At 35.4% G+C, this 22405-nt stretch overlaps 1 protein-coding gene across 6 annotated transcripts; it reads left to right on the forward strand.

Moving 5' to 3' along the window:
• The first annotated feature begins 6522 nt into the window (after positions 1-6522).
• LOC108992743 (uncharacterized protein At3g49140) lies at positions 6523-22216 on the forward strand. 6 transcript variants are annotated; one of them, XM_018967367.2, is made up of 12 exons: positions 6523-6728; positions 7154-7274; positions 7715-7940; positions 8112-8214; positions 8321-8385; positions 10687-10782; positions 10885-10983; positions 12425-12578; positions 14254-14363; positions 14620-14769; positions 19673-19768; positions 21789-22216. In XM_018967367.2, the coding sequence occupies exons 1-12, from the start codon at positions 6695-6697 to the stop codon at positions 21900-21902; spliced, it is 1368 nt and encodes a 455-aa protein (XP_018822912.1). In that variant the 5' UTR covers positions 6523-6694; the 3' UTR covers positions 21903-22216. The 6 variants fall into 6 exon arrangements, with proteins under 6 accessions (XP_018822912.1, XP_035547920.1, XP_018822913.1 ...); XM_035692027.1 differs by having other exon boundaries at positions 7844-7940; XM_018967368.2 differs by having other exon boundaries at positions 7181-7274.
• Positions 22217-22405: the final 189 nt, after the last annotated feature.

Here is a 22405-nt window from a genome sequence, read left to right on the forward strand (position 1 = left end):
TCTTGAGAGGCCTGTAGAAATATGGAGAGAGTTGAAAGTTATCATGAGGCGGAGATTTGTACCTAGCCACTACTATAGAGACCTCTACCAAAAACTACAAAATCATACACAGGGGTCTAGGAGTGTAGAGGATTACCATAAGGAGATGGAGGTGGCTATGATTCGGGCTAATGCAGTGGAGGATCAGGAGGCCACGATGACAAGATTTTTGAGTGGGTTGAATAGGGAGATAGCCAATGTAGTTGAGTTGCAACATTATGTGGAGGTAGAGGATATGGTGCACATGACTATAAAGGTGGAGAGGCGGTTAAAAGGAAAGGGTACATCAAGGTATATTTTTGTTTCTAGTACTCCTTAGAAACCAAAGTGGGACAAAAATGATCAAGCTGTAATAAAGGGGAAGACCGAACCACCTAAGGGAAAAGATTTGGGTGAGGCTGAAACCTCAAGAAAAAGAGAGAATGAGTTGAAAAACAATTGTGAGGCCGAGAGTTCAAAAAAAGAGGAGAGTGAAAGAAAAACAGAGAGTGAAAAGAACAAGGAGAGTGAGAGGAAAAAAAAGAATGAGGCCGAAACATCAAAAGAAAGAGAGAGAGAAAAAGAAAATAGATAGGTGGTTGAGAGTCAAGAAAAAAGAGTGGAGCCACAAGAGGAAAAAGAAAGAAAGATTGCAGAGAGAAATAGAAAGACAAAAGTGAGTTTTTATGCTGAAGCAAGCTTTTATACTAACGAATTTAACGACTCTTTGCCTAGTGTTGTTGTTTCTTTGTTGCAGGGATATGAGGTCGTGATTCCTACCGGAGTGTTTAGCGGATTGCCACCTATTAGGGAGATAGAGTATTACATTGATTTTGTGCCAAGTGCGACAATTCCTAACCGACCTTTCTTGGAAGAACATGAGTCCTTGACACACTTAAAGGGACAAGGTAAGTTGTTGACTAGAATGCGTGCTAAGCGGGAGGATTGTATTGAGACTTTTCCTCATGTATTCAAATACACACAAGGTATGGAAAATAATGTGGTTGATGCTTTGGCAAGAAGGTGTGTTCTTGTCTTCATTTTAGATGCAAAATTGTTGAGACTTGAATATGATAAGAAATTGCATGCTAATGATGATGACTTTGCTAGTGTGTATGGAACATGTGAGAAAGCATCATTTGGTAAGTTCTATAAACTAGATTGGTACTTGTTTAAAAAGAATAGATTTTGTGTGCCTACTAGTTTTATGCATAAGTTGCTTGTGTGTGTGTGTGTGATGGACATGGTGGTTTGTTGGGTAACCTTGGTGTAAGGAAGACTTTTGTTGTGTTGCATGAACGTTTTTGAGAATATCATTTGCTATTCAATGACGTGTTGCATGGACGTTTGTGGAAGTATCATTTTTCATTCATTGATGTGTTGCTTGGACGTTTGTGGGAGTATCATTTGCCTTTCATTGAAGTGTTACATGAACGTTTGTGGAAGTTTCATTTGTCATTCATTAACATGTTGCATGAATGTTTGTGGGAGTATTGCTTGCCATTCATTGAGTTTTCATATAATTGGAGTGGTCATTTTGGTGTAAGAAAAACTTTAGGTGTGTTTTAGGAACGTTTGCGGGAGTATCATTTCCCATACATTGATTTGTTGCATGAACGTTTGCGGGAGTATCATTTGCTTTTAATTGAGTTTGCATATAATTGGAGTAGTCATTCTGGTGTCAAGAAAATTTTAGACACTTTGCATGAACATTTATGTTGGTCTAAGATGAAGAAATATGTCAATCGCATTTGTGGCAAGTGCATTACATGCAGAAAGGCCAAATTTAAGCTTTTACCACATGGGTTGTATACACCCTTACCTGTTCCTAGTGAGTCATGGGTAGACATATTTATGGACTTTGTTTTGGGGCTACCTAGGAAAGAAAGGAGTAGAGATTCTATTTTTGTGGTTATGGATAGATTTATAGAGTTTGCATATAATAGGACTATGCATACTACCACTTTATATTCTCCTTTTGAAATTGTTTATAGACTTAATCCATTTACTCCTTTAAATTTAATGCCTTTACCTGTTGATGACAAGAGTAGCTTGGATGGATTTTTTCAAATTATTGAACAAATTAATGATAATGCATATGAAATTAATGATAATGTTACTAACATTTTCCCCTTTGATCCAGGTGGAGATTCGAGGTCGAATCCTTTTGAGCAGAGGGGGAATGATGGGAACCAAGGTGGGCCTAATCTTAAAGATATGTTGCAAGTTTCAAATGAGTCAATTACAAATTCAAGGGCTTAAAGGATGAAGATTCAGTTTTGATTCATTTGATAAGCTATTGAAAGGGCAATAATATGACTTAAAGGCTTTGGGCACTTGAAGGCTTTCAATTTATTTAATTCATTTAAAGGACTTATTTTGTTTGTTTAGAATAATTGGGATTATTATGGAAAGGACTTAAGGGAGCCTATGCAAGGGGATGTTGGGAAAGTTATTATTTTATTGAACTAGGGTTTCAAGAGGTTACTGTAGCGTTACTGTAGCCGCGACATTGTAGCCGCGGCACTGTTCATCCAGGGGTGTTTTGGGTAAGAGAGACTTAATTTGGCTAGGGTTTTAATTAGGTTTTGGTTTAAATACTCTTTGTAGCCTCATTTTCAGAAGTTTATAAAATTTGATGAATTTATTCATTGTGAGTTGAGTTTATCTCCTATTGTTCTTAATTGAACTTTTGAACTTATCAAAGGTAAATCACAACCTTTGTGGCGTTCCTCCTTTGTAATTTGGGTTCTTGAGAAGGGTTCTTCTTCGGGTCTAGATTTTCATATAATCTAGATTCTTGAAACGAGTTATCATCGGGTCTAGGTTCTCAATCCATTGACTTGGTTTTGGCTTTCTTGGGGAGTTTTCAAATTGATTGTGAGTTCAAGGGATTTCATTCTCGCGGGTTCATATCATGAAGGATGGACACAGAGAAGTCATGGAAGCTCGAGGTGGAAGGTGGTGGTGGCCCTTGTGAAGCCATGGCTTGACAGCGAGGGGCTGTATAGATAAGTGAGGGGCTGGGTTTTTAAACCGCACGGGCTGGGCTTCAAAGGATTGAGCTTCAAGCTGGGCTGGGTCTTCAGGTGCACGGGCTGGGTTCTCACACGGGTTGGGCCTCTCCTCACACACAACACAATTAAAAACACATACACACAGCCCACGAAAAATAAAAATAAAATAAAACACCTCAAAAATAACATAAATAATATAAATAAATAAATATTAAGGAAATAAAAACATGCCAAAATAAATTATAATAACAATAAAATAACACATTTAATTAAAATAACAAAATAACACCTCAATTAAAAATAATATGGATTTAAAACACAAGCAAAAATTAGAGATCTCATAGGTAGATTAGTCAATTGTGTAAAAGTCTCTTCATCTTTTCTTCTAGAAGCTTATTGCATGGTTGACACTTGGCAAAATCTGAAGATATAAGCTAAATTTCGAAATCCCCTTGTGTCCCTTCAGTTTCCCATGTAAATCTCCTAGAAGATCCACCTTTATCTTCCCTAGGCTTCCCTTTCCAAGAATATTTACCTTGGAACTCAAAATTGGGACAAAACAAAAAGGTCTAGGGCTACTCTTTACTTGGGCTCAAGTTGCTCAATCAAAGATTCTGAGGCCTTTCCTTTAACTAAAAATAATAAGGCCCTTAAAATACTATGACAACTAGAATTAAATCTATGAACCATGCTTAGTAAAGCTCAGGTTATCACAACCATAGACCCATGGCGTCGTCATTTTTTGTTTGATTTTTGTTCAATTTTGGTTGGTTGTTTGGATCTGGAAGGTGCGGCTAAGGTAATGGTTGAGGAAATGTTTTTCCTAGTGACTTTTTCCCATTTAGGAATGGAGGAGCGGCTGGTTCCCATCCTCCCTTCATTTGCCTGTATGACAGGGATGGGTGACCTTTCTGTAAGGCGCGTAGGGGGCCGTGATGATATTATGCTACCCTACCTAAGTGGGGTCGGGGGCGGAGAGTAAAGTTTTTATTTTCGCTGGCCAAAATGACTTGAATGTTCAGTGCCTAAACAATAACTAGCACGGTTTAATTGGATGATCCATTTCAAATCAAATTCCAATCATTTTGAGGTGGTTAAGGGTGTTTGTTTGACTTAGACCATGTTTTGTTGATGCAACAGGTGCCCAAGCCTTTAGAGGTTTCTGAAGACTGTCAAACATTCAGGGTCTCCCAACTTCAGCTCAAATAATTTTGTGAGGTATTGATAAAAATTCCAATTGTCTTTTTCTCTCTATTTTTCCATGTATTCCTGAATACTTGCATCATAGATAACAAGTCTTAAGTAAGAAGTTTAATTAATAACTCATTATATGGATTCACAATCTTGCACTTAATCTTGAAGCCATATCAACTGGCTGAACACCAATTCCTCATTCATACATCACGGTTGAAACAAACCCATATTATTAACTTTTAGGATGATCCCCAACTAAATTTACTGTTATGTTTTGACTGGAAAGGTGATGGCTTTATGAGGTTTGGATACCAAAATCATATCAACCCTGTTGAGGAATAATCATATATTATGTGTGGACAAAGTCTTGGGCATGTTTATAAGAAATGAGTAATCATCTCTTATAGAACCAGTTTTATGAGATGAATTAAGCCCATGAATTTCTTCATGATATTAGAGCCTGCTACAGGACGAATGTGGGCCTACACTACTTACCTCGTGACAAGGACTAGGGAAAAAATATTGGCCTACATGTGAGGGAGGATATTGAGGAATAATTCTACATTATTTGTGGACAAAGTCTTGGACATGTTTATAAAAAATGAGCAATCATCTATTGTAGAACCGGTTTTATTATATGAGTTAGACCTATGAATTTCTTTATAGTATTAGAGTCTGCCACAGGAGGAATGGAGGCCCACACTACTTACCTCGTGACAAGGACCAGAAAAACGTACTGGCTTGCACGTGAGGGAGGGTATTGAGGAATAATCCCACATTGTCTGTGGATAAGGTCGTGGGCATGTTTATAAAGAATGAGCAATCATCCATTATAAAACCGGTTTTATGAGATGAGTTAGGTTCATAAATTTTTTCAAATCCATCTCATCTCATCGTTACAATTTTCACAAATTTCGGCATAAAATACAATAAACAATTTAATATTTTCAAATCCCAAAATAATAATAATATTAAAAAAATATTTTAACAATATTTTATTCAACTTTCATTTAAAACCATATTATTTCATCTCACTATTCAAACCTCTCCTGAGTGTGCGACTATGTCCATGAATTTATACTATATAAAGGTGGGGGTTGGGGAAGCAATCTATGGATTAAGCCTCTGTCACTATACCTTGTGACCAAGTACAAAGTTCACATCCTATGTATGTTTTTAAGACTTGGATCAAGAAGTATTATTGAAAACTTTAACTTGTTAATTTATTTTTCAGATATTTTGGAATATAGTTTTTCTATATATAATTGTTTATATATATAATTATTTATATAACGACTATTTCAAAATGATATACTGAAATATACTAGAAGTAAAATATTCTGTTCTAATACTTCAACCTAAAAGGTGACCGAAACGAAATTCAAAACTTTGGCGGATTTTGTTATGAAGATTGCACTATACATATCAATATATTTAACTCAGATTTTGTTATGAAGATTGTGTTTTATATCTTATATTCATCACTATTAACAAGACATCTCAATCGAAGATGTAAATGATCAAAAGTTAATAATTTGTCGATGCATTTGAATAAATTATCTAATTGAATTGAATGATTCAGCTTTAGATAGAAATATACACGTAATGTGAATCTTTTATAACATTTAATACTTTTCGGTATAAAGTTACCGGACAGAATAGGTCCATATCAACATTTAATATTGTTTTAATCTCTCTTTATATATATAAAAAGAGAATAAAAATTAAACTATTTCATCTCCTATAATTATTATAATTTTTTTAAATTTTTATATAAAATATAATAAATAATTTATTTTTTTTAAATTTTAAATAAAAATTATATTAAAAATATATATGATCAAAAAATCTACACAACTTCTTACTATTCACACAATCTCCACACACCATACTTTTTTTAATTTTTATTATTTTTTTCTTTTATCAAATATTTAATATATAAATAATAAATAAAAAAATTACATTAGTTTAAAAAGAATAAATTCAAAAAAAAAATTAAAAAATATTAAAATTTTAAAAAAATGTAGTGTGTGGAGAATAGGAGGTTGTGTAGCATTCCTCATATATTATTATAATATTTTATTTAATTTGTAATAAAATATCTAATTTCATATAAAACTGTATAACCAAACAGGATTTAATTTGATATTCACGATTCTAGAAATATATTTCTCATTTCTAAAACAAAATGGAAATAGGTTTTAGTGGGTCCCACGAGCCGGATAGGAGTAAGTGAGTAACTAATGGGAGAGTCGAAGACTGCTCTCCACTTGAGGTTCTTTACAAAGGAAAATTAAAACGAATTATTATTTGGCACGCCAAGACACGAAGGAACCCCCTTTAGTGTCAGTGTTCTCATCTGACCAAATCGATCGCGATGAGCTAAGCAGACTGCTAAAAGCTTCTCGCAGACAACGACACAGCTCTTTTGTCTGCTCTCCTTCTGATCTCTCCGTCCCCCTCTAATGGCGATCGCAGCTGCTACTTCACTCCCCCTCGGTAATCGCGGATGTCCCTTTTTATATTATTTTGCATGTCTTTTTGTTATGCTTGAGAATGATACCGACAGTAGCAGAACTTCCACCTTGTCGAATACCCTTTCGGATTTGCATGTTTTAGTAGAAACCCATTTTGACTTTCTGCAAAATTTCAACTGCAATGCCAATATAGAGCTTACTTTGAATGCTAATGAGCACTCCAATACTGTTATTGAGTTGTTGACGAAAGGCCGCCATGCAATAGTTGATTGCAAGGGCTATTTACAGTTGTTATTCATCTGTTTGATGCTGAGGAAACATTGAAAAAGAATCTGAATTTATGTTTTTTAATTTCATTCCCCCGTTTTAACTTGCCCTATTCATGCTTTCGTTTTTAACGGACTTCACATAATAATCCCTTTCTTTGTTTGACTATTGTGTCTTCAGTTCCTTATTGTGGTGCATGTCATGCAGAGGGGGTCTGTTGCTCAACATCATATTGGATAACAAACAGCTGCCTCATACCTTCTTTTGATCGTCGTAGAGTTCCCGGTCCTGCTGGCATAAGGTGTATTTTAGTTGATAATCGAGTAATTCATAAATCTAACTTGGTGGTTGCATCTTGTTAAATATGTATGACACCTTTAGGGCATTCCTTGCAGACTAGATTTGGTTCTAATAGCTTTATCACTTGGTTTGGTTTCCTGGAAAATGTTTCGTTTAAGATGCATGCAAACAAAAAAATTTTTGTTTGGCAGTTAGAATCTACAGCCAAGAGGATTATTTATTTGTTTATTTTTTTCCGAAGGCATAAAGCTTTTGAATCTTTTTATGCAATTCAATTCTGAGAAAAGGAAAAACGATCCCATGGTTTCTTCTCTTTTACTTGGCCTCTTCATCTCAATTGCTGCTTATAGACTTTTTTGTACTGCCTTTCCAAATATTTCAAATTAAATTTATCCTTCTTCTGGCTAGAGAAAATTTTTATTTTCCTCTGTCAATTTTCAGATGCAAGATTCCATTTTTTGGATCAACTCAATTCCATTGGCTGTCTTCAGGACATGATCTTTGTCTTTCAAAAGTTTCAGTTGCTGCTGACTACCCAGATTCTGTTCCTGATTCTTCTAGTTACACCAGTGACAGAGCTTACCATCCTCTTGAAGATCTAAAAGTTTCCAGAAGAATCCGCTACACTAAACTTAGTTCAGCTGAAACTGCAAGAACCACAGTCGAGGTATGTGCCTGTTAATGCTCCTATGCACTAATTCTAATCATTTTATGTTTTAGGACTAGAAAAGGATGTTAACCTGCATGCTAATGATGTGCCCTAATAATTCTCTCTGTGGAAAAAATTAAGGCAGTATCGATATTGCTATTCATGATCTAAATTTTCCTTTTGTCTTAGGCTAACAACTTTGCTTTGCTGGTCTTTCCTGGGATGGTACATTGTGAACCGCATGAACAAATTTCATGGGCTGAATTTCAGTATGTTATCGATGACTACGGAGGTTTGCTTTCTTATTTATTTTTGAGTCAGATTTTGAGTGGATACATTCATATTTTTATACCAGCTTGATTATGATTCAACCTGATTTATTCCCTTTATTTATTTAGATATATATTTTGAAATTTTTGATGATGCAAACATCTTAGAAGATCGTGGAGCAAGTAATCCTGTGGTGAGCATTTTTGTGATTCGATATCAATTATCTTCTTTTTCAAATGAAAACTCTGCAGCTTGGAAGATTCATAATGGGACAACACACTTGGGGAAAATTTAGGAGGAAAATCTTTAAATTAAAATCATACATGTTAATTAAATTTAAAAACGTAGGTCAGTTTATGTGATATTTTTGGTAAAAATTTAATAGCCGCTACTTAGTTCTTTCCGAGGGCCTATGCACCCCCGGGATTGGTTGAGACTTTGTTCTTGGACACCTGGTGCCAATAAAAAAAAGTTTTTTCATTGTCAAGTTTTCTGTCTGTCTGTGTTTCTATCTCTGCCTCTCACTGTTTCTTTCTTTCTCAATGATTATGTGCTTTGACATTTAGTTTTTCCTTTCACTGTCTTTATTTTTTGTTCATTTAAGATGTTTGCATGATATATTTTTGCAAGTAAAGTGCACACAAGGTGTTTGTTTTAAGAGGACTTCTATAGACTAATGTATTAAATATAGTTATCCTGCAACCCTTAACTGGCCCATTCTATGAATTAGAATTCAGAAATTGTATGTTTGCTTTACTTTTTGTTTAAGCTTTATGTATCAACAAATGTTTTGATGACTGATTTCATTTGTATGTCATAAAGATGTGAATCTATGCTATCATATCAAAAGATGCATGATTGAAATACTTGGAAAATAAGTATTAAACAGTGGAACTTATCATGGAAACTACCTGTCAGCCATGCAACTTAATAAAGCTCTGGAAAGTTATCAAAGAGACATTTAATGGGTAGTTATAATATATAATATTGCATTAAAAGTGTTTAGAATATAGTTTAGTGGGTAATTATAATATATAATATTGCATTAATATAGCTACATACTATTGTATTAAATATAGTTATCCTGCAGCACTTAAATCAGAATTCAGAACTCGTACTTTTGTTTTATTTTATGTTTTAAGTTTTATGTCAGAGCAAATGTTTCAATGATTGATTTTATTTGTATGTCAAAAAGATGTGAATCTATGATATCATATCAAAATATGCATGATTTGTAATACTTGGAAAATAAGGAGATGCTTGAGGAATGAGATGAGATGAGAAATCTGTGAATAATAGTAAAATGACTTGTGAATAGTAGTGAAATTGTTTGAGTTATGATCTTTTATTGGGTTTTGGGAAAGGAGAGAGAAAAAGTTGAATAAAAATATTATAAAGTTAAAATATTGCTAGAATACAATTTTTTAATATTATTTTTGTTTTGAGATTTGGAAAAGTTAAATTGTATTTTGTGTTTTGTTTGGAAGTTTGGAAAAGTTGTAATGATTAGGTAATGATTAGATGAAAAAGTTGAAAATTTGAAATTGAAAAGTGTTTTTGTTTGAGTGATGTTTGGGAAGGAAATGAGATGAGATGGGATGGGATGAAACCTATTCCCAAACAACCCCTTTATTAAACAATTGAATTTATCATGGAAACTAGCTGTCAGCCATGCAACTTAATAAAGCTCTGGAAAGTTATCAAAGAGACGTTTAATGGGTAGTTATAATATATAATATTGCATTAATAGTGCTATACACTAATGTATTAAATATAGTTATCCTGCAACCCTTAACTGGCCCATTCAATGAATCAGAATTCAGAACTTGTACTTTTGTATTATTTTTTGTTTAAGTTTTATGTCAGAGCAAATGTTTCAATGATTGGTTTTATTTTTATGTCAAAAAGATGTTAATCTATGATTTCATGTCAAAAGATCCATGATTTGAAATACTTGGAAAATAAGTATTAAACAATGGAACTTATCATGGAAACTAGATGTCAGCCATGCAACTTAATAAAGCTGTGGAAAGTTATCAAAGAGATGTCTAGTGGTTAGTTATAACATATAATATTGCATTAAAAGTGTTTAGGTGGTGGCAAGAACATGTTGGGAAGCTGTATAAATTGATGGTTTGGGCGAGAATTATAAGTTTTACAGTGTATATACAAATGAATGTGTGCACTTTTTGAGAATCTACACAAACACGCATAGAGATAGAATTTTGTTTGAATTACATCTATAGTCATTAGTCACTTCGAGAGAACTTTATACTCACCTTAACATGGCTATCATGAACTGGGAGTGATTAATGATACCTAAAACAACCAGATCAAGATGTTTAAAGTGGTGTTTGGGTGGTAAACTCATAGAATCACAATAATTGTTCTGCCATCATTGTACCAGTTCTGGTTATTTGTCCTTTTCTAGAATTCTTTATATGGTACAAGTTGCATGGTGGGCTTTGGTATCATTGGATTTATGATTTATCAGAATGTGTTGATTGGAATGGAGATTCCAATATATAAGAACAGAAACAAAGCTGCTGCACACAACATTTCTATTGAAGAAGGCTTTTTTGACGATGAGGTTAGCTATCACTTATCATTTACTTCTATAATGAATTTGGTAAACTTCTGTATCCTTTTGTTTCTTTGTTAGCTTATCACTTTCTGTTTTGGGATTAAATAGGTTGTGGATTCTGAAGGGCCTGATATTCCAGTGGACTGGGGAATGCTAGATACTTCTAGCTTGGTCCACCCTATTTATTTTGCTAAATGCTTGACGATGGTAATCACTAATCGGCTTGACAACTTCTAAGTCAGATGCTATCTTTATCTGAGCCATCTCTAATTGTGTGAATGAGTTTACCTTGCTCATATAATAATTTTTCATTTAACAATAAGATACTATAGTAATCTGTCTCCTTGTTCAAAAAAGAAAAAGGGGGATGCTTAGTCTCAATAACGAGCATTTGCATACACTAGCGCTCATTTTGTTTAGGACATGGGTTTTACCAAATATATGCTTATTAAGTTGCAATAGTTTAAATGCAGTCGCATGTATCTGCTAGAATTCATTTAATTGTGCTAGTAAGTTGTGACCTAAGAACAAAATAATTTTTGGCGAATTAATATAATGGACCATGAGATCTCATAGCATGGCGACTGGTTTAAATATTCAATTACAGTATGTGTGGTTACCGTTGATCTTTCATCCAAAAATATTTCCGACCAAAATTTTCTTATTTTTTGGTAAGTATTTCTGACTAACATTTTTAAATGGAAAGAATAAGTGAGATGATGTTATTATACATTCAAAATTTATTCATGAGCTTTTATGCAACAAATTTCTCAGTTATAGAACTCCTGAGTCATCCATTGGTGGAAAAGTTAGCTGAAATGTCTTGGCAGATGAAAAGGATTATGTGGCATTGTCTTGTGGCAGTTAGGGTAGGATCAAAGAATGCAAGTGTTCTACCTTTGGATTTCTTATTTTTTTCATAGGATCGATAGGCATGACGTCTATCCTCTAATTTGAACTTGTTGCAGGGCATAAGATATGATTTTTTAGGACTGAAACCTTATTCAGTGTGAAAATGGGATGATTTCATTCAACCTTTAAACCATTCCATCTTTTTTATGCTTAATATCCTCAATCCTAATAGACCAAATTTTAACCTTCATAAAATAGTAACATACTCATCTGACATTTTTTGTAAATTAAGTGGAATGGCATATTCGACTGTTTAGATGCACCTTTAGGTTTTGGCTGCTAGTGCATATATAGATTAGTGAAGTCATGCTTGGCAACATATCTGAATTCTGAACTATTGTTTCTTTTATAAGTAAAAGATTATATTAATAAGAATAGGCATAGCCCAAGTACACAGGGAGTATGCAAGAGGTAACACCTAGTTAAGAGGTGAATTCTGAACTATATTGTCAATGTTCAATTGTTGTCAAAGTTACTTGCCTACTGTCAATCTATTTTCCAATTGAAACACTTGTGAGCTATAGCAAATATATGATTGATCTTCTCTTGGGTGATGTACACTATACGTATCCCACATTTTATATAATGAGTCCTGATTCTTTATATTCGATCTATTCAAGTTGAAAGTTGATGAAACTGTAAATTAACTATTTTGATAGGTGAGCTATTTATTTATTTTATTCATTTTTTTGTTCCTTCTTATGATAGTGATTTACCGAGTATATGTTTCATGTAGGCCTCTAGTATGGAGTACAATAAAAAAATGGATGATCCGTCAAATGGTGTTTCCATTGTGGGCTGCCTCAGACCTGCTTTTGCTGATGAAGAATCATATATTAGAACACTGTTTCATTGTGTAGATAGTGATGGATACAGCTCAGACTGGAAAGGTATCTCATTTTTCTTCCCCTCTGCTGTTGCTCATTTGAATTAGTGCACTACATCTCACAGAGAGTTTGTTTGGTGTGGGTGGGTGGGTGGATGGGTGCCTGTGAGTGTGTGTGTGAGTGATGAATTGGGTGAATCATTAGGAATAGTAAACATTAAAATTGTTGATTATAATTTTAAAATCCCATGAATGTTTTTCATTTCTGTGTTTATCAGATTCTACAGGTGCATTATATCTTTGGTTTTGTGTATGCGTGCATGCATATATTCTGTCTTTAATATTGGTTATGGTGTCATCTCTATAAATAGGGAATTTTTTTATCTTTGAGGTACAATTATACTGAAGTTCATGTCTTTTTGGTCTCTCTTAGTTTGGATTTCTTTTTTTCCCTTCCCCAACCCTTCTTGAATTTTCTAGATTGTTTAAGTTTAAATGTTAGCTTTTCTTTCTAGAGACTTCCCCTACAGACTGCCAATGTACTGTGTTTGAACCATTAAAGGAAGAGAAAAAAGTGTTCTCATCTGCCCTGTGAATACTTTTCAGTAAAAGTTCTGAATGAATTTTTTTGGCTATCTGGGGTTGACATGTCCAGCTTCTAGGTTCCCTTTAAAGTGATGATTTTGCCACATCATGCAAACAAGTCATACTGTCTTGCAAACACCCCACTATTTAGTTTTTCTGCATTAGAAAGAATGGAGCCTTTTCTTTATGGAGTGTGATGGAAGAAAGGGATCGGGTGACGACTGGAGAAATGGAAATGGCATGATAACTGGGTCTGTGGGGGAACCTGTAGAATCAACTGACTAACAAATCCCATGCCCAGGTGACTCCCAGCCTTCCTTTCATCCACCTATGGTTTGGGTTGCCAATTTGTGGGTTAAATTTTACTTATTAAAGGTTATATCTCTTTAGATTTTCAGTCCCAAATTACTAAAATTAAGATGTTTGAATCTCCTGCTTCGAAAAGCGAGCCCAAAAAAACAGCATATAATCTGATTCTAATTTGAATGCATTAAACTCACAAACCAAATGCAAATTAAAGCTCAAGTGGGCAAAGCGAAACTTTTTTAAACAGTTGGCTGTTTGAAAACAATATTGGCTGTTTGAATTCAACCAACATCACAGATGGGTAAGTTTCCGCATGCTTGGTGAGTAAAACTTTCTCTAATTTTAGAGCAATCTTAAAAACAATTTGAGATGTGTTTTCTATTTGGTCTTGTTATATGTGTAGTTAGAATAAAAATTTTTATGGATTATAATTTTTTGCAAATTACCTTGTACTGGAGTTTGTGAAACTGGGTAGGTAAAATTTAAAATCCTGGATAAAGTTTTTTTGAGATATGTTTTTTGGGTTTTCATGAAAGTTGTGGTTTTTAGGTTTTATTTTTCACAAAAGCTCGGCCAAATGATTGTATGAAAATATTTTTTGATATATATAAAATATTTTTTTACTTGTAAAATAATTGAAAAATATTGTTGATATATAAAATTTCTTTTGTGCCCAAAAGATGTTTGGATTGAAATTGAAAGATTTTTCTAAAAATTTCTGAAATTTTGCAATGTTTGAAAACTGTATGCATGAATACTGTTACTGTTTCAATATTTTTGGTTGCGGATAAGAGTCACCAGCATATATGTCTATTGCATTATCATTTGACGTCTTTGTTTGTCTTTAGATGAAGAATTCTCGAGCTTGAATTCTGAAAGTGATCAAGTCAACACTGGCTCAACTTTGTACAGGCTGGAGATGATGAGAATAGAGCTATTCTCTGTGTATGGTGTCCAGGCATGTGTATTAGGCTTTACATGGTCGTAGTTGTAAGTTTGACTATTATTGTCCTGCCTTACCAGAAATAAATGAAGTTCCATAACAATGACTGCTACTGCCTACTGCTGCGAAGAATATTGTGCTTTGACTCAAATAAAGATGAATGGTGTAAAAAAGTAGCTTTTGTTTCTATATGCACATTTAGTTTAGAAAAAGAGGAGTCCGTCAAACCTCTTTAGGCTAATCTATTTCTTGCTCCTTTGAATGTTTGCAGTCTGAAGTTAGCTTGCAAGATTTTCTAGATGCTGAGCCTGATGTTCTTGCACATTCTACTCCAGCAATTGTAGAGCGGTTTGGCGAGATGGGTATTAGTTGCAATGTTGCTCTTAAAGCTCTTTGCAAAAAGAAGGGTCTGGATGTTGAGGTAAAGAATAAGCGAAACTCTATTGCTTCATTATATATATTCTTATTTAACATGAAGTTCTAATGTGGCTTACATATTTGCTATGTTATAGTACACCTTTTACTATTGAGAATTTAACTTGGACACTTTTGACCTTAGTGTTTTTCCTTTAATTTGGGCAATTGCATTACAACCAATATTTTAATAAACAATGTTTGGGACATGAATGTATTGCTATTTGCTTCATTAGATATTCATGTCATCATCCGGTCCCACTTTTTAATCTTGTTGCTAAGGTTTCACATTGGGTGGAGTTTTGGTATGGTATCGTAGGTGCCATACCTTTAGTTCCTCTGATATCAATGTGATATGTGTAATTGTACACCTGCCTTGTATCACTTTTTAGTCTTTGTGAAACAGTCAGCCAAGGTGTTAACCACCATTCTGGTCCCTCCCAACCCTCCCTTCTTTGAGATCAAGGCTTGAAAAGGTGTTTAACCGGAGGTGATCCCTTTAGTCTTGTGGAAGGCCAAGGTACCATTAACGGTGGCTGAGATGTAGGATACAGTAGTGGTGGAGCGACAAAATTAGTACCAGACACAGGCTACCAACATCTCCCACCCTCGATTGGCAGTTTTTCAACACTGTATGGATAGAAAAGAACAATGGGAAGCCAAGATGACGGGGATGTGGAGTTTCCGGTGGTACCCCCTCCGGCAAATGCTTTTTAGACAATGGCTACCGATAATGAGATGTGTATAGAGGTGGGGGGTGTTAGGGACGTCAATGAAGGGCTTTTATAGATGCTAGTTCCTATGAGTGACATTCTTGAGTGGGAATGCAGGGTCTCCCTTTGCCGAGGAGGAGACAGGGATGCTAATGGAATTGCAATGGGCAACCAGGGAAGGGGTTGAGATGGGCGGCGAGCCTATACCTTAGAAGTCTCTGCCACCATGTCAACCTATTGCCTCTAACTAGGTTATTCATAAGGTGCAGGAAATCCAACATTGTGTGGGTATTGAGTGAAGGTTTTAAATAACAATTCATGGATTTGCTTACTACCATTGAAGCAGGAAATGCTCAGCTCAAGAAATCTGGTTCTAAAAAACAGGGGGAGCTCAAGAGATTGACTTGGTCTATCAGTTATGAGGGCTGCTCAAGCAAAGAAAGATCCAAAGGGGGTCAACATTTTCTTTATGATGCCCAAAAGATTATATCCTGGAATGTCTGGGGGCTTAATGAGGTTAATAAGCGCTTGCGGATGACAAATTTGCTTTGTGAGTGGAAGACGGACATTGTGTGCTTTCAAGAAACTAAGATGGAATTTATTTCAAGAAGTACCATTAGAAGTTTGTCGAGTTGTTCATATGTCGACTAGTTTTTTCTTTCATCGGTTGTGGCCTCAGGTGGAGTAATTGTTATGTGGGATAGAAGGGTGGTGGATAAAATGGAGGAGCATATTAGGGAGTACACAATGGCTTGTTCCTTTTAGAATGTGAAGGACAATTTCAGGTGGGCTTTTACTGGAATTGTGGGCCGATTTTGGACAACAATAGAAACATTCTATTGGAGGAGATAGCCGGGGTACATAGCTGGTGGGACCTACCTTGGTGTATAGGAGTGGGAAACTCATTATTCAGAGTTATGTCAGGAAAGACTACCTCGCCTATGTTTCGATCATTTCCCCATCTTGTTAGATTGTGTGGGTATTCAAGGAGGACGAAGATACTTGAAGTTTGAGAATATGTCGCTAAAAATTGATGGCTTCGTGGAACGGGTCAGGCATTGGTGATCCTCCTATCAAATCCAAGGCACCACTAGCTTTATTTTTGTAGGCAAATTGAAAGCTTTAGAGAAAGATTTAAAGTTTTGGAATATGCAATCTTTTGGAGATATAGGCAACCACAAGAAGTCACTATTGGATGAGCTTCATGAGGTAGAGAGGGCATAGGAGGGACGGGCCCTTTCTTTGGAGGAACCTTCTTGGAGTACAGAACTAGTTTCTGAACTAGATAGAGTTATCCTATTGGAGCGAATCTCGTGGAGGCAAAAATCTCGAGCTTTGTGGTTGAAATAAGGTGATGGAAGCACATAGTTTTTTCATAGAGTGACCAACTCCCATAGAAGAACTAATGCCATTGAAATGATGAATATTGACAGAGATGCTTGCACGGAGATTCTTGTGATTCAAGAACATGTTGTAGGTTTTTTGAACAGTTTCTTACTGAGCCAGTGGGGTGGAGGCCGAAGATTGATGTGCTAGCTTTTGAGTCCATTGAGCAGTAGAATGTCTCTTGGCTGGAGAGGCCGTTTGAGGAGACTGAAGTTTAGGGCTGAAAATAAAAACTAGTAAACCGGCCCTAACCGGACCGGACTGGTGTATTAGGCCCGATGCAAAACCTGTTCGGTCCGGTAACGATTTCATTTTTTCAAAATCAGTTCCAAACCGGTCTGGTTCTGCTTTTGATTTTTTTTTTTTTACACCGGTCTGGTTCATATATATATTTTATTTTTATTATATATAAATAATTTTTTATATGATTTATTTATATTATTTGCTAGATTTTTTTTTTTTTTTTGATAAGTTATTATTTGCTAGATTTTTAATTAATATAACATGAAATTTTAAAATCTTAAAATTCATGAATAATAATCTAATAACATAAAATTAAGATAACATTTGATATAACATAAAATAAAAATTAATCTTATAAATCTTATTATATTATTTGATATAATGTATAAATTTTAATTTTATAACATATAATTAATATAACATAAAATCTTTTAATTTTAATTTTAAGTAACCATCATTTTATCACTAACATATATGATAATATGATTCTTATAAATAATGTACGTATACTATAATAGTTTTACTATAATTCTTATCATTTGTTGCATATCATTTTTATATTTAGACAATTTTTTTAAAATTTATTGGTTTGTTGTTCCAAGCTTGACTTCCTAAGCGCCCGACCTTGTTAGTTCATCAGGAAAACCGGTAAAACCAGAAATACTGGTTTTGAGGGTGAATATCGGTTCTTCAATTATCAAAATTGGTGTATATCGGTTATGTTCTAAAATATGCCCAAAACCGACCGGTTGCACCCTTACCGAGGTTCATGAAGTGGTGAGGAAGATGGTCAAAGACAAAGCACTTGGTCCAAATGGATTTTTTATGGGTCTTCCATTCTTGTTGGGAAGTGGTGAAGGAGGACTTAATGAAGGTATTCCAGGAATTTTTTTAGGTTGGGAAATTTAGGAAAATTCTAAATGCCACTTTTATTGCACTTATTCCCAAGAAGACTGGGGCATTGAAGGTTAAGGATTATCGGCCCATTAGCCTTGTGAGTGGGGTGTATAAGATTATCTCCAAGGTGCTTGCAAATCGTCTAGGAGAAGTTTTGGGGCGGATCATTACGAAACCCCAAAACGCATTTGTATGGGGAAGACAAATATTGGACTTAGTACTCATCGCCAATGAATGTCTAGATAGTAGATTAAAATCTAGAAATCTGGGTCTCTCATATGCAAGTTGGATCTAGAGAAGGCCTACGATCATATCCAGATAGTAGATTAACCCTCCATTGTTTGCTCATGATCCTTGAAGGATCTATTATTTCTCACATTCCAAATACACCAAATGAGGCAAATAGGGATCACCTTCCATATTGCTGCAATTTGTGGGCTGCGGCCTAGTCTTCTCCAAGGATAAAAAGACTCCTCAGTACTTCTAGGCATGACCCAAGCCATGGAGGGCCTCTTTAACAACTCGAAAGCCACTTCCCCAAATTAGTAAGATTAACATTGAGATTTCTCCAGAACAAACATAGCTTACATGAGTTTGGTGTTAGCTGGTGCTGTATATGTAAATAGAACAAGGAAACTGCAGATCATCTACTACTACACTATGAGGTAGCCAGGGCTCTATTGAACGACTTTGATGGAGTCAGGTTAGCATGGGTTATACCTAGAAGGTTGATATGCTTTCTAGTAAAGTGGAAGGGTTTACATGGCAGTCCACAAATTGCAGTGATATGGAAGATGGCTCCCATATGCTTATTGTGGTGCATGTGGAAGGGAGGAACAATAGAAATTCCAACAATCGTGAATGGTCAATGGAAAAACCTAAAGTCTTCTACTTCAACACTTTGTTCGTTTGGGCAACTGTAATAGATTCTAGTGGACAAGTTTCTATGATTTTCTTGTATTTGTTAATAATCGTACTTAGGTGTCTCTTATGTGGACGTCCCATGTACGTAGGCTATGCCTTTGGTTTTCATCAATAAAATTGTTGATTACGGATAAAAAAAAAAAGTGATAAGCTTGATATGCAAATTCATAATTGCATTTTGTAGCCCAATTTTGAAGCACCAGAATGATGCAAGTTATAGATTTTGAACAGGACATCCATAGAGAATTTAAGTCTTACAAATACTAGAATGCAAGACATGCATTCTTGAAAGTTGTGTTGTTATACGAAAAACAATGACAAATTTATCTATGATGCTTGTGTATTGGACATGAACCCCAGGAAGCAAGCTCCTAGAGTCCCAGCTTCAAGGGATTATAGTTGCAAGTTTCTGGTTTGCTTAGGATGAACTTCGATGAAGCATATTGAGAAGCTTACTCCATATAGGAAAAGAGCTTTAAGCTTTTCAAATTTTATGTAAACACAAAGTGCTTATATAGAATATCAGTTGTGGTGGCTATTTGGTTCAAAAAGAAAGCTAGGGAGATGGGCAAAAGTTGATGGCATGTTCTATATGAACTATTTTTTTAGTTTTATCACATGTTTACTCATCCAACATATAACCCACACTTCTCTTCTAGCTTGTAAATATTATATAGTTTATCGCATTTGACATTTAATAATTAGAGTTGATTAGTTCATTGCTGATCACTTTTTCTGATTTGATAGTCAGCTCATTTGATTGGGGTTGACAGTCTGGGCATGGATGTTAGGGTTTTCTCTGGGGTGGAAGTACAAACACATCGTTTTCCTTTCAAAGTCAAGGTAAGCTATTTAGTTGCATCTTGAGAATGTACTCTGTTTCAGGCAGTGTCAATTATGAAATCCACTGCAGTATAAGTCTATTGGAAAATATGATAGTGAACTTCAAATAGTTTAATAGATTAGAGAAGAATGTGAACAGTATGAAATAAAAGCTTATTCAAATGGCTTTAGCAATTATCTGATTACCATTGTGACTAATGATTTTTCCGGATGTGTTTTGCTTCAATAAGGTAGTGTAACGCCCCAATGGAAGGCCCAAACCACATGACCTATACTCCAAAAGGACTAGTCAATGATACAATTGGAGCCCCATTGGAACCTTATAAATAGCAAGAACTTCTCATTCCCAAACAATGTGGGATCCCATGCACCACCTACCCTTATCCATATCATATGGGGTATCACAATCTACCCCCCTTAAATTCCCGACGTCCTCGTCGGGTCTGTCCATTGTAGGTGGCATGGCTCAAGTCCCACAATTCTGGTTGGGATAGTCTCTGATATCATTTGTAACGCCCCAATGGAAGGCCCAAACCACATGACCTATACTCCAAAAGGACTAGTCAATGATACAATTGAAGCCCCATTGGAACCTTATAAAGAGCAAGAACTTCTCATTCCCAAACAATGTGGGATCCCATACACCACCTACTCTTATCCATATCATATGGGGTATCACAGGTAGTTTGCAAATTGTATAGCCTGTGATGAAGACAAGTTAGAGCCAGTTGCTTTTATCTGAATTTTGGATTTTCCCTGCGCAGCCTCCCTAGATCTTCACAGTACTTTTGCTGTAGTTTTTTCTTCTTCTTTTTTCCCGAGAAAGTATTTAATTCATCCATCTTGGTCTTAAGGTATTTGTTTTATGACCACCATGACATCGACATCCTTTACTCTCCAGATCTTCTTGACAACTTGGACAATAGCTTCATCTGCCCAGAATATGAGGAATCTGATAGGGTTATTACCAGCTGCATTGCCCAAATTAACCTGCACTTCGTTGAGATTTCATGGGTGCATGCAATGCTGAATATGACTCTATTGGGCCATTAATGGTTAATTGGGCATAATGAAGTTTCAAGATGATTCTATAGTTGATCTGCTCATAATTCTTCCAGATCAATCTGCAGTCCTTTGTCTTTGGCCAACTAGATAATGCAATCGTTGACCTGTTCTGTTTCTGCCAAACCCTTTTTGATAGTATTTGTTAGATTATCGTTTCCTTGCTCATTCGCTTGCAAAATTCTTTCCGTTAAGTGCGTTGCAATCCTCTTTTTTTGTTCATTTTTTTTTTCTCAGTTGCGGAGACAGGTAAACTAGTCACCTTCATTGGTCCTTGAATGCAATAATTTTCCATGGCTGCTGATCAATGACTTAGCTATTATTAATAATTCTCCACCTCCATCCCTTGCAGCTGTCCAGACTAATATTGTTTTTCATCTCCATGCTGTTAAGTTGTATCATGGGTATCCTTCAGTGATGGCTGCAATGCCTCCATGGCCAATACCTGAAAAACTATCGGACTGAGAAAGAGTATTTTTTCCCTTCTTTGAGAGCATATTGTATGTCTTGTATGTTGTTTTGAATTGCAAATGAGGGTTTGCCAGACATGACCCTGCCTAAAACTTCACGAGGTTAATAGGTTTTGACCAGGATAGTAAGAGTGATTTACTGAGTAAGGTCTGATCTTTGAGACCTTTTTTTTATCGCCTATTTCAACCTGACTGAAACACATAATTTCTTTCAAAATCCCTTCTACCAAAATGCAAGACAGCTTCTAAATGGTTTTCTTTGTACCCGCTAAAATAAACTAACGTCTTTGCAGGAATTTATGGAAAAGGTTTAGACATTGTGATTAATAACTGTTTCACCTCAGTTCTCATTCAACAAGAATCAACTGTGTACATGTGGGAATATCCCTTTTTAGTGTCAAAAACTCATTGAAAGATGGAATGATCTATACATTTTACACAACTATGTGGCTTATTGACAGTTTTGGTGTTCATATTGTATTTTTCAGGCGACTTCTGAAGTTGCAGCCGAGAAGCAGATTCAGCAACTTCTGTTTCCCCGTTCTCGCCGCAAAAAATTAAGAAATCATGTGGTTGGACTTCGGGATATGGATTCGTATTAAACTCAGCTGTTTTTAGGATCAGTCTTTAAGATAATGTCAGGCTTAACTTATCTAGGAGCTCTCTCTCTAACCGTAGCCTGTGCCCTGAAAACTTAATGTTCTTTTTGTTTCTTGGACTAATGCTTTTGCATATTGAGTTTGTAATGTACAGAACGGTTGTGCCCCCTCCCCCCATCCTCTTTGTTCCCCACCAAATCCTCCATCAGTTTTATCTGTCAGAATAAGAATTTTATTCCTTTCTTTTTCCAAGTCCTATTATACGGACTGATTGCAGTATATCAATAAATGATGGCTGGCTGAGCCTTCTCTCTCTACCTCTCTCTCTCTCTCTCTCTCTCTAAGAGACTCGGATTGTTGCCAACATGTTGAAAAGTGTCACGCAAGTTTGAATTCTAACTAGAGAAAAGACAGATAAGAGTGCAAGTAGAGAGCAGGCACATATAGAAGAGACCGGCATCCCAAATCTTAAATATTTGCCACTACTCAAGAGCCAAGCATAACAT

Source organism: Juglans regia, chromosome 7 (genome assembly GCF_001411555.2).
Source record: "Juglans regia cultivar Chandler chromosome 7, Walnut 2.0, whole genome shotgun sequence".
NCBI classification, from domain to species: Eukaryota; Viridiplantae; Streptophyta; class Magnoliopsida; order Fagales; family Juglandaceae; genus Juglans; species Juglans regia.